The sequence below is a fragment of the Sapajus apella genome, unplaced genomic scaffold (assembly GCF_009761245.1).
Source record: "Sapajus apella isolate SASKATOON/1434 unplaced genomic scaffold, GSC_monkey_1.0 scaffold234, whole genome shotgun sequence".
NCBI classification, from domain to species: Eukaryota; Metazoa; Chordata; class Mammalia; order Primates; family Cebidae; genus Sapajus; species Sapajus apella.
In genome coordinates, this window is record NW_022437174.1 from 532,868 (window position 1) to 543,857 (window position 10,990).

The 10,990-nt window shown below is 62.0% G+C and overlaps 1 protein-coding gene across 1 annotated transcript in view; it reads left to right on the forward strand.

The window, feature by feature from the left end:
- The first annotated feature begins 4,688 nt into the window (after positions 1-4,688).
- EPS8L2 (EPS8 like 2) overlaps positions 4,689-10,990 on the forward strand; it is a 20,636-nt gene continuing 14,334 nt past the window's right edge. Inside the window, exons 1-3 of the mRNA XM_032271472.1 lie at positions 4,689-4,807; positions 4,908-4,963; positions 5,735-5,799. Coding sequence (XP_032127363.1) covers positions 4,764-4,807; positions 4,908-4,963; positions 5,735-5,799 — 165 coding nt within the window. The 5' untranslated portion in view covers positions 4,689-4,763. The remainder of the gene's footprint in view (positions 4,808-4,907; positions 4,964-5,734; positions 5,800-10,990) is intronic.

The following is a 10,990-nucleotide window of genomic DNA, read 5'->3' on the forward strand; positions in this document are numbered from 1 at the left end:
ACTCACAGTCCCAGTATAGACACGTGTATGGGTGGACAGGGACCCCCATGAGGGCAGGCCGGCACTCACAGTCCCAGTATAGACACTGTATGGGTGGACAGGGACCCCCTTGAGGGCAGGCCAGCACTCAGACACTGCGTATGGGTGGACAGGGACCCCCTTGAGGGCAGGCCGGCACTCACAGTCCCAGTATAGACACCGTGTATGGGTGGAGGGGAACCCCCTTGAGGGCAGGCCGGCACTCACAGTCCCAGTATAGACACTGTGTATGGGTGGACAGGGACCCTTGAGGGCAGGCCGGCACTCATTGAGGGCAGGCCGGCACTCACAGTCCCAGTATAGACACTGTGTATGGGTGGACAGGGACCCCCTTGAGGGCAGGCCGGCACTCACTGTCCCAGTATAGACACCGTGTATGGGTGGAGAGAACCCCCCTCGGCAGTGCCCTCTTGGCCACTCCCACCTGTGCCTCCAGAGAGGGTGAGGGCACCGTGGGTTTGGGGTGCTTGACCCCCGTGCTCTGGGTCAGGCAAGACCCCGAGCGGAGCAGGACCATGCCAGGTTCTAGGAGATCAGACTGCAAAGGCCATAAACCAGGAAGCCAGTCCTTGCTGGGGTTCAGGGGCAGGCACTGGGCCCAAAGGAGGGCCACTTCCTGCCACCCCTCCACGGAGCTCACCTGTGGCGCCTCCCCAGGAAGTGCTCTTGCCAGCCCAGGTAAACACACGAGCCCTGCCCCTCTGGGACCACGGCCTGGGGACCCAGACTCTTGGCCACACTCATTCCCTCCCTTGCCCAGGACCAGCAGCTGGAGCCTCGGGTCCCTGCATGGGCCTGGGGTGTCCTGTGCCCTTCACCTCCTCCTTGCCCAGTTCACTGCATGGCAGCCGGCTACCCGCGGTGTCCACTGCACCCTGGCCCTGTTCTGAGCGGTCAGCAGCTGAGGCGGAAGGGCCATCCTGGGAACCAGGTGGATGAGGACAGAACCAGACAGTCCCCCTGCTGCCGGCAGAGGGTGGGGCCTGGGCCTGATGAGGGGCCACGAAAGGACGGGCATCTGCAGAGGGCCACAGGTGTCCCCACGTCCCCGACACCCCTGTCCCTCAGTGCCCAGGCGGGGCAGAAGTGGGGCCTGTAGGAGTGGGAGGGAGGCGCCATCCCACCCTGGGAGCTCCGCGCTCCAGGCCTGGGTCCTGCCTGGCCCACCCACCCACCGAAGCCTCTGCCGCAGCTTCCCAAGGCCTGAGGCGCCCACAGGGGATGAAGGGACTCTGCCCATCGCGCTGGCGCTGCCCCCCAAGGCCCGTGGGCAGTGTCTCCCCAGTCCCCTCCCCCAGCCCCGCCTGCCGGGGTGCAGCTGGGCCTTGCCCAAGGAAGAGCCCCAGGCCTCGCCCGCCTGTCCCCAGGCCCGAGCTCAAGGGGCCCCCAGGGGGGTTTTGGGGAGGACGAGTTGGGCTGGGGCTGGGGCTGGAGCCCTGGGGGACCCGGGCGGGCGGCGCTGGGTCCCAGGCGGCAGGGGCGCCCCCACGCCCTCCTCCCCCGCGAGCGCGCCTGCTCTCCGGTGACTCCGCAACCTGCCGCTCAGGTTCCTCCTCTCCCGGCTCCGCCCCGGCCCGGCCCGGCCCGGCCCCGCCAGCGTCCCACCCGCCAGGGACACCGCGCGCCGCGGCCAGGTGCGAACAGACGGACGCCCGGGCGGGAGCGAGGGGACGGGCCCGAGCAGGTGAGCGCCGCGGACGCGGGGAGCACGCCCGCCCGGGCCTCAGTTTACCCAGGGGCCGTGGGACGTGGGGCTTCTGGTTCGGGACACCAGGCCGGGCGGCGTCGGAGGGCCGGGGCGGGGACGGGGATCTGGGGGGTTTGGGGGGTCTGGGGGTCTGGGGGGGCTGGGGGTCTGGGGGGGCGTCCTGGCCGGGCCCTGCCTCCCCTGCACCCGCGGTCGGGCGGGTCCTGCTGCAGCCCGGCCTGCGCCGTCGGTCCTGGGCGCGGCCGGTGAGCCAGGGTATTTTTTGGCAGCAATGGGTGACTCACCCGCCGTCTGCCCCCTCCCAGCTCTGGGGCTCGGTGGGGGCAATCCCTGCGTCCGGAGGGGGCAGGGGGTAGCGAGGCTTCTCCCCCTTCCGGGCGGCAGGGCCCCCCCAGAGCCTGACCGTGGAGGCGAGCCCCAAAAGCCCGTTCCCGCTGGGCCGCAATCAGGACGCGCTTCCCGGGTGTCGCAGCCCGGAAGGAAGCCAGAGGCCAGGGAGGCACCAGCTGGGTCCGCCTCCAGGTCAGGGTCGGGGTGGGAGCTTCAGGGAGTTGGGGAGGCTGGGACGGGGGCCGCAGGGGCCCTGGTGGGTGAGGCAGGAGGGGGGCTGGCAGGAGCCTGTGGGGCTGCAAACTTCCGCCATCCCGGGCTCCCGGTTCCTGGGCCCAGCTGCCTGGCGTCGCCCCTTGGTGTGGGGTCTCCCTGGTGGCAGAGGAGGGGGAGGCAGGACCAGGCATACTCGGACCTTCGTCCCCACCCGCCCCGTGCCCAGTCCCCCCGGTCAGCTGTGCTGGGCAGCAGGCCCAGCTGGCGGCGGCCCCTCCCCTCCTGGCTCATCCTGGGTCCCACCCTGTGCCTAGCCTCTCCGGGGCCTGCTTAGCACCCAGGCCTTGGCACGGCGCTCCCACCGGGCCTTCTCCACCTGCCTGCGCCTCCCTCTCCACCCTCAGCTTCCCAGCTTATCCCTTCCTCCTCAAACCATAGCTTCCCAACCAGGTCATGGCCAGGGCATAAGGGGCACCCCATTCCAGGTCCCACGCCGTGCCCTGAAGGCAGCCTGGAGCCCCTGTGACTCCGCTGACCCCTCTCCAAGGTCACTCAGCATGTGGAGCTGGAATTTGAACTTGGAGCCCGTCCCTCCACCCTCCTGTCCTTGCCAGGGCCTCCTCATCTCCACTGCCCTACTGACCGGGCCCCCTGCTCTGCCCCGCTTCCCGGCAGGAAAATGACAGCAGTAAAACCAAAGTGCAGCCTGGGCCTCCAGGGCTCCGCCCCCACCCCTAGTGAGCGGGGGCGGGGCTCCCACGAGCCCCAGGTGCCTCAGACCCAGACACCACACCTGGGCCCACCGTGCTGCTGCCAGGCCGTGGCGGGGTCCGAGGTCCTCCACACCCCGCAGGCAGCCGCTGGCCAGCAGCTTCCCAGCCTGGCCTTCCCCGGGGGGCTGCATGTCGACCCTGCCTTCGTGTTTGTTGCCCGCAGGCCTGAGTCTACGAGGGTGTGTGGGTGTCCTGGCAGGTGTGTGCCTGGACACACGTGCCTGGCACCCTTGGTGGAGCCCAGCAGGAATCCCATTAAGCAAACACTCAGGCCTGACGCTGAGCCCGTGAACATTCCGGACATTCTCCATGCATAGGTGGACGGAGGAAGTGGCCAAGCCCTCTTGGCGAGCCCAGCCCCTCGTGGCTGTGGCAGTGCCCCAGGGACCCCCCAGACCTCGCAGGAGCCCGCCCTCTAGGCCAGACCTGGTCAAACCAGAAAGTCCTGGGTGCTCCAGGCCACTCCCGTGACCATACCAGCAACACCGGCCGGTGGCCCCCACCCTGGCAGACCCAAACTCTGAAGCCAAAGGGCGAGGCCCCGCTGGCCCTGGCAGGAGGCGGATGGCGTGGACCCGTGGGGAGCTGGCCGCAGAGCCAGAGGACAGCCAGGTCCACGCAGGTCACAGTCCCCTTGAGACACGTCAGCCTGGTTCAGGGCCATCAGGCTGTGCTGATCCCCCAGGGAAGGCCCCAGGGTCCAGCCCAAATCAGACCCACCTGCCTGCTCTGGCAGCTGGGACCTAGTTTTCCCCAAAATGTGTTGGGGGCGAGGTCAGGGCTGGGAGCCCAGAGGCAGGCTCTAGGGATTCTGCCCCTGGGGAGGCCCCAGGCACCAGCTGCCCACCACATAGCCACCCTACCTCTTGGAGGGGCAGGGAATACCGTATGGTGGGGCAGCTGGACGGGGTTCCCAGTCTCAGCCCCACCCACACCAGCCCTCCAGCCCCTCCCCTGCGCTGGCCGCCTGACCACCTCCCTGCCTTCGGGGTGAGGAGACACCACACCCTGGGACCCTAGGCTTCCCTATCCACACCGCCTTCCCTGCCACGCTTCCCAGGCCCAGGAAGGAGCCAAGGGCCGGTCTCTTTGCTAGGGCCTGGACAGAGGTGGCATGCATGGGTGGCAAGTCCACAGTGCGTGGCCAGGGCTCCTTGGGGTGCAGGCCTGGGTGGGGCAGGATTGGCAGGCAGAGCCGGCTTCCTCTGGACTTCATGTCCACCCCCTGGCTCCAGCCTCACCTCTCCGGCCACCCTGCAGCTCCCACCTGCCCTCCCCACCGCCCCACCGCACCCCTCCCCTACCCACCCCCACTCTCCCACCACACCCCCCCTGCCGCCCAGCACCAGGGCCTTGAACTCGATGCTCCGCTGCTCAGAAGGCGCCTTCCCCCCAGGGCCCTTGTCAGAGCCTCCCAGGTAGGCTCTGGGGGTCCCTGTGGAGAGTCCAAGGTCTGGGGCACTACGAGGCTTAACGAGGGCCAACTGGGACTTGGGGCAGGGGCTCTGCCCCCTGAGGAACCCCTGCCCAGCCCAGGCCAGTCGGGGCTCTGGCCCAGGGAAGGAGGAGTATGGAGGGCATCAGCCAGGCCAGGAGGAAGAGTCAGCAGAGAGCCCCTCTGTCCACCAGGTGTGCAAGCCTCAGACTCGGGCCACGCTGAGGGTGCCCTTCCCCCGCTGGCTGCTGCCCAGGACGCCATGAGCCAGTCCGGGTCCGTGAGCTGCTGCCCGGGTGCCACCAAGTGAGCCCCCCGCCCATCCCGAATATCCCAGCCTTCCCCCCAGGCAGTCCCCAGGGAGGGGTGCAGTTGGGCCCTGCCCTCACCAGCCCCTCCCCTGCAGCGGCAGCCTGGGCCGGTCCGACGGTATGGCCAAGATGAGCCCCAAGGACCTGTTTGGTGAGTGGGGGCTGAGCAGGGCAGGGTGTCAGGGGGGAGAGACGGGCACTGCCTCTAGCCTGCCCCACGGCTGTGCCTGGCCCAGCACAGGGGATCCCTGGGGGCCCAGGGTGGCCTCTGGACCCTAATCAACCTTTGGAAAACTCCAGGCCACTGGATCCCCTCCCCCACCCCGTAAGGGGAGAGGCCTTTACTAATAATTCAGGGAGCATCAATATTGATTCCCCTGCACTCCCCGCTGCAACCGGATCGCAGGGGGTTCAGGCAGAATGAGCCGCCAGGTGTCTGCCCCAGGAGGGGGGCCTGGCGAGTCCCACTTCCCCCCTCCACTCTGCCCTTCCCCAGGCCTGACCCCGCCCTCTCCCTAGCTAGATGCACCCCTCCATTTGTGTCTTTGGACACGGTGCCCAGTCTGGAAAGCGAGAAGACCTGGGAGGGCAGAGGGTGAAGCTGGCAGCTCTCAGGGCGGGAAGAAGCCTGGCCAGGGCCTCTCCTGTCCCCTCACCCTCCGGGACAGGAACCCCCCAGGGAACAGGCTCCCAGTCCCCACTCTGAGCAAGCCCGTGAGCCTCGTCCTTCTCCAAGGGGGCTTCTCTGGAGGGAGGGAGGGGCCTTCCTGCAGGTCCTGTTTCACACCCCATCCTCCCACGGAGCAGCCCCCCTCAGCCTGACTCCACCTTCCCTTGTGACCCCGCCTGGGGGTCCAGTCCGAGCTGAACGGGAGGCTGTGGGTCCTGCCTATGGGGTGATGACTGGCGTCTCCCCGTTCAGAGCAGAGGAAGAAGTATTCCAACTCCAACGTCATCATGCACGAGACCTCCCAGTACCACGTCCAGGTGAGGCCCCACCCCCACAGGGCACCCCCAGGACCTCGCTGTCCTCATGCTCCAGGGAGAGTGGTCACCCAGGTTCTGACACCCACAGGGGCTGGAGGAGGCCAGAACCAGCGGACACAGGGACCCCGCCCTGGGGGCTGAGGTAGCCCGGGGTGTGCAGAGGGAACACTGGGTTTTGGGCAGCCCTGGATGGGAAGAGCCAGTGGAGGAAATTATCGTCCTGGCCCCAAAACAAGGAACTGGATCCGGAGGGGCGGGTAGAACAAAGATGCCCTTGCTGGAGGCCGCACGGAGGCCGGCGGGCTCTCGGGGCTCTGACGGGGCTGCCTGCGAGCGGACCAGCCGCCAGCCCGACGGCTTCTGTTTTCTCCTCGATCCGTTTCGGTCACACTCAGAACTCGGGAAATACGCTCTTTTGGGGGGTTGTTTCCTTTTCTTTCTTTCTGTTTGTTTGCTTTGAGACGGGGTCTTGCTCTGTCACCCAGGTGCCCAGGCTGGCGTGCGGGGGTGAGATCTTGGCTCACTACAGCCTCCTCCTCCCGGACTCCAGTGATCCCCTTGATTCAGCCTCCCCAGTAGCGGGCCTACAGGCAGGCACCACCATGTCTGTCTAATTATTTTATTTTTGTAGAGATGGGAGTCTCTGTGTGTTGCCCAGGCTGGTCTCGAGCTCCTGGGCTCAAGCAGTCCACCCACTCCTAGCCAGGCCTGGTAGCCTGAGCTTGTAGTCCAGCCACTCGGGAGGCTGAGGCAGGAGGATCGCTTGAGCCCAAGACCTCAACCTAGAATTCCACCATGGCCCTCCAGCAGCCTGGGCAACAAAGTCTTAGGCCAGGCACGGTGGCTCACGCCTGTAATCCCAGCACTTTGGGAGGCTGAGGCGGGTGGATCACCTGAGGTCAGGAGTTTGAGACCAGCCTGGCCAACGCGGCAAAACCCCGTCTCTACTGAAAATACGAAATTAGCCAGGCATGGTGGCATATGCCTGTCATCCCAGCCACTCGAGAGGCTGAGGCAGGAGAATCTCTTGAACCCAGGAGGCAGAAGTTGCAGTGAGCTGAGATCGTGCCACTGCACTCCTGCCTGGGCAACAGAGCCAGAGTCCATCTCAGAAAAAGAAAAGAAAAGGGGCTGAGCGCAGTGGCTCAGGCCTGGAATCCCAGCGCTTTGGGAGGCCGAGGCAGGTGGATCAGCCGGGGTCAGGAGTTTGGGACCAGCCTGACCAACATGGTAAAATCCCGTCTCTACTAAAAATACAGAAATTAGCCAGGTGTGCTGGCAGGCACCTGCAATCCCAGCTACTCGGGAGGCTGAGGCAGGAGAATCACTAGAACCGGGAGGCGGAGGTTGTAGTGAGCCGAGATCACACCACTGCACTCCAGCCTGGGGACAGGGCAAGACTCCGTCTCAAAAAAAAGAAAAAAAGGCCCCGCTGTACCTGGATGCTCGCTGGGCTCCTGGCTGTGGTCCAAGCCCACAGGACCAGGAAAGGGAGAGAGGATGGGGGAGGCAGGAGCCAGGACCTCCCGCGGGGCCAGGCCTCTCTGCTGCAGGCAGCCCTGGCTGTGGCCCCAGTGTTCCCTGGTTCCCCTTTCTGTCCACACCTGCAGAGGTGAGGCAGGTCACTGTTCTTTGAGCCTCAGTTTCTTCATCTGTGCAATGGGTCCAAAGAGCCATCACGAGTCCCTGAGCTTTTGAATCAGGCTGTTTTGGGTGAAGGCACAGAGCGGGGGCGAGTCTTCCTGGGCAGCCCACCCGCCTTTCTCAGGGACTTTGCCCTCCTGGGGAGGAGCCTGGAGCCTCCCAGCCTGGCTCCTGGACTTTGGCCCCTGCAAGCCTGGCCCAGCCCCCCACCAGCGGGAGCCTTTCCTGCCTGCCTGAGGGCAGCAGAGTGGGGAGTGGGTGGTGGGTGGGGTTTTCCTGCCCCTCTGCATGAGGACGCTGGGGCCCAGAGAGAGGGTGAGGGTGTGGTGGGAAGTCTCTCCAGCCAGGTGGGAGCAGATCAGACCTGCCCTGACAGTGGGCTGGGGGAGGGCACCTGAGCTGGGCCTGTGGTTTGCTTTTTGCTAAATCATCACGCAGTAAAACCGACATGTATGTGGGGTGGGGTTCCGATACCACCACAGTCAGCCCGTCAGCCCCACCGCGCCAAACCTGTGACTCCCCCACCTCGGTGGCCCCAGCCCAACCTCTGGAAACACCATCTGTCCTTCATCACCACCGTTGTGTGTGTGTGTGTGAGTGTGTTTGAGACAGAGTCTCGCTCTGTCACCCAGGCTGGAGTGCAGTGATGTGATCGCGGCTCACCAAAACCTCCGAACTGTTCAAGCTCTCCTGCCTCAGCCTCCCGAGTAGCTGGGATTACAGGCACGAGCCACCGCGCCCGGCGAGGTTTTGTATCTTAGTAGAGACGGGGTTTCACCATGTTGCCAAGCATGGTCTCGAACTCCTGACCTCAAGTGATCTGCTGGCCCCGGCCTCCCAAAGTGCTGGGATGACAGGCATTCATCACTGTGCCCGGCCTCCATCACTGTCTTTCGAAAATCAGAAATTAATTTTGATGAAGTCCATCCGAATGTGTTTTTCTTTTGCAGTGTAGGGTTATTGATCTCCTAAGAAGTCGTTCCACTGGGCGCGGTGGTGCGTGCGTGTAGTCCCAGCTAATCGGGAGACTGAGGCTGGAGGATCCCTTGAGCCCAGGAGTTCTGGGCTGTAGTGCGCTATGCCGATCAGGTGTCCACACTAAATTTGGCATCAATATGGGGACCTCCCGGGAGCCGGGGACCACCAGGTCGCCTAAGGAGGGGTGAACCCGCCCAGGTTGGAAACGGAGCAGGTCAAAACTCCCGTGCTGATCAGTCATGGGATCGCGCCTGTGAATAGCCACTGCACTCCAGCCTGGGCATCATAGTGAGACCCCATCTCCTTTTTTTTTTTTTTTTTTTTTTGAGACGGAGTTTCGCTCTTGTTACCCAGGCTGGAGTGCAATGGCGCGATCTCGGCTCACCGCAACCTCCGCCTCCTGGGTTCAGGCAATTCTCCTGCCTCAGCCTCCTCAGTAGCTGGGATTACAGGCACGTGCCACCATGCCCAGCTAATTTTTTGTATTTTTAGTAGAGACGGGGTTTCACCATGTTAACCAGGATGGTCTCGATCTCTTGACCTCGTGATCCGCCCGCCTCGGCCTCCCAAAGTGCTGGGATTACAGGCGTGAGCCACCGCGCCCGGCTGAGACTCCATCTCTTAAAAAAAGAAATCGTTCCTTGACCAAATTTGTGGAGATTTCTTCTGTGTTTTCTTTTATTTTTTGCAAATTAGGAATTCAGTGTGGAAGTTCCGGTGTTTTCTCTTGGACGCTTCACCGTGTAGGCTTCTGCGTTCAGGGCCGGGATCCGTTTTATCTTACTGTGATTTCTGAGACAGTTTCAGCGTAGTGAGCCACACCGACTGTTTGGAACGTTGAACCAGCCTCACCCTCATTTGTTCCGCGTGCTGTACTTGTTGTGTGCCGAGGAGCTAATCTGGTGAGGTTGTTGTTGGGGAAGTTTTGCTTTGGTGGCCGTTCGTGGCATTGGTCTGTAGTTTTCTTATGATGCCTGTGGCAGGTTTCGTGGCAGGGTTATGTTCGTTTTATAAAATGGGCAGGGAAGTATTCCCTCCACTTCTGTTTCCAGGAAGAGTTTGTGAACGCTTGTTATTGTGTCTTCCTTAGGTAGTCGTTAGGATTTGCCCGTGACACCCTGGGAGTGCGGGATTTTCTTACCTCCCATGCCTGTAAGATCTGTGGTGATGTCCTCTCTTTCATTCTGGTTTTTGAGAATCCGTGTTTTCTGTAGTGTTTTTCTTGATCAGGCTTGCCAGGAATTTACCAGTTTGGTGGTGGGTTGTTTTTTTTTTTTGTTTTTTTTTTTTGTGGAGAATGGGGTCTGGCTATATTGCCCAGGCAGGCCTCAAACTGCTGGGCTCAAGGTATCCTCCTGCCTCTGCGTCCCTAGGAGCTGGGATTACAGGCATGAGCCACAGCGCCCGGTCAGCTTTATTAACTATCTCATAACTAACTTTGGGCGCTGCTGATGTGTCTCCGTCATCAGTCTGTGTGCCAGTGCGTGCACCTCCTCTTCATTTCCTACCTGCCACACTTTGGGTTTTATTTGATTCACTTTTCTACCTGCTTACGGTGAAAGCTTACATGATTTGGCTTTTTTTTTTTTTTAAACGGAGTCTCGCTCTGTCGCCCAGGCTGGAGTGCAGTGGCGTGATCTCGGCTCACTGCAGCCTTTGCCCCCAGGCTTGGAGTCACTCTCCCGCCTAAGCCTCGGAGTAGCTGGGACTACAAGGCAAGAGCCACCATGCCTGGCTAATTTTTTTTTTTTTAAGACGGAGTTTCACCATATTGGTCAGGCTGGTCTCGAACTCCTGACCTCAGGTGATCTGCCCACCTCAGCCTGCCAAAGTGCTGGGATTACAAGCATGAGTCACCGCGCCCAGCCCGTGCCTGGCTAATTTTACATTTTTAGTAGACATGGGGTTTCTCCACATTGGTCAGGCTGGTCTCGATCTCCCAACCTCAGGTGATCAGCCCGCCTCGGCCTCCCAAAGTGCTGGAATTACAGGTGTGAGCCACCACAGCCGGCCAAGAACTATCATTTTAATGCACGTATTGATCTTTTTCTATAGTAAGAAAATTAGTATCTATTACCTGTGTTTTTCCCATTTTTAAATTTTGTTGTGTGGGTTTATTTCCCCCTTTGCATATGGTACTTTTTTGTCTGGGCAGAAACTTTTTAAAAATTAAGTCGGCTAGGCGCAGTGGCTCATGTCTGTAATCCCAGCACTTTGGGAAGCCAAGGCGGGCGGATCAGCTGAAGTCAGGAATCCGAGAACACCCTGGCCGACATGGTGAAACCCATCTCTACTAAAGATACAAAAATTAGCTGGGCGTGGTGGCGCTCACCTGTAATCCCGGCTACTCGGGAGGCTGAGGCAGGAGAATCACCCGAAGCTGGGAGGCGGAGGTTGCAGTGAGCCGAGATCACGCCACTGCACTGCAGCCCGGGCAGTAAGAGCAAGACACTGTCTCAAAAAAAAAAAAAATTAGGTCAAATTTATTGGTTTTAGGGCCGGGCGCGGTGGCTCAAGCCTGTAATCCCAGCACTGTGGGAGGCCGAGGCGGGTGGATCACGAGGTCAAG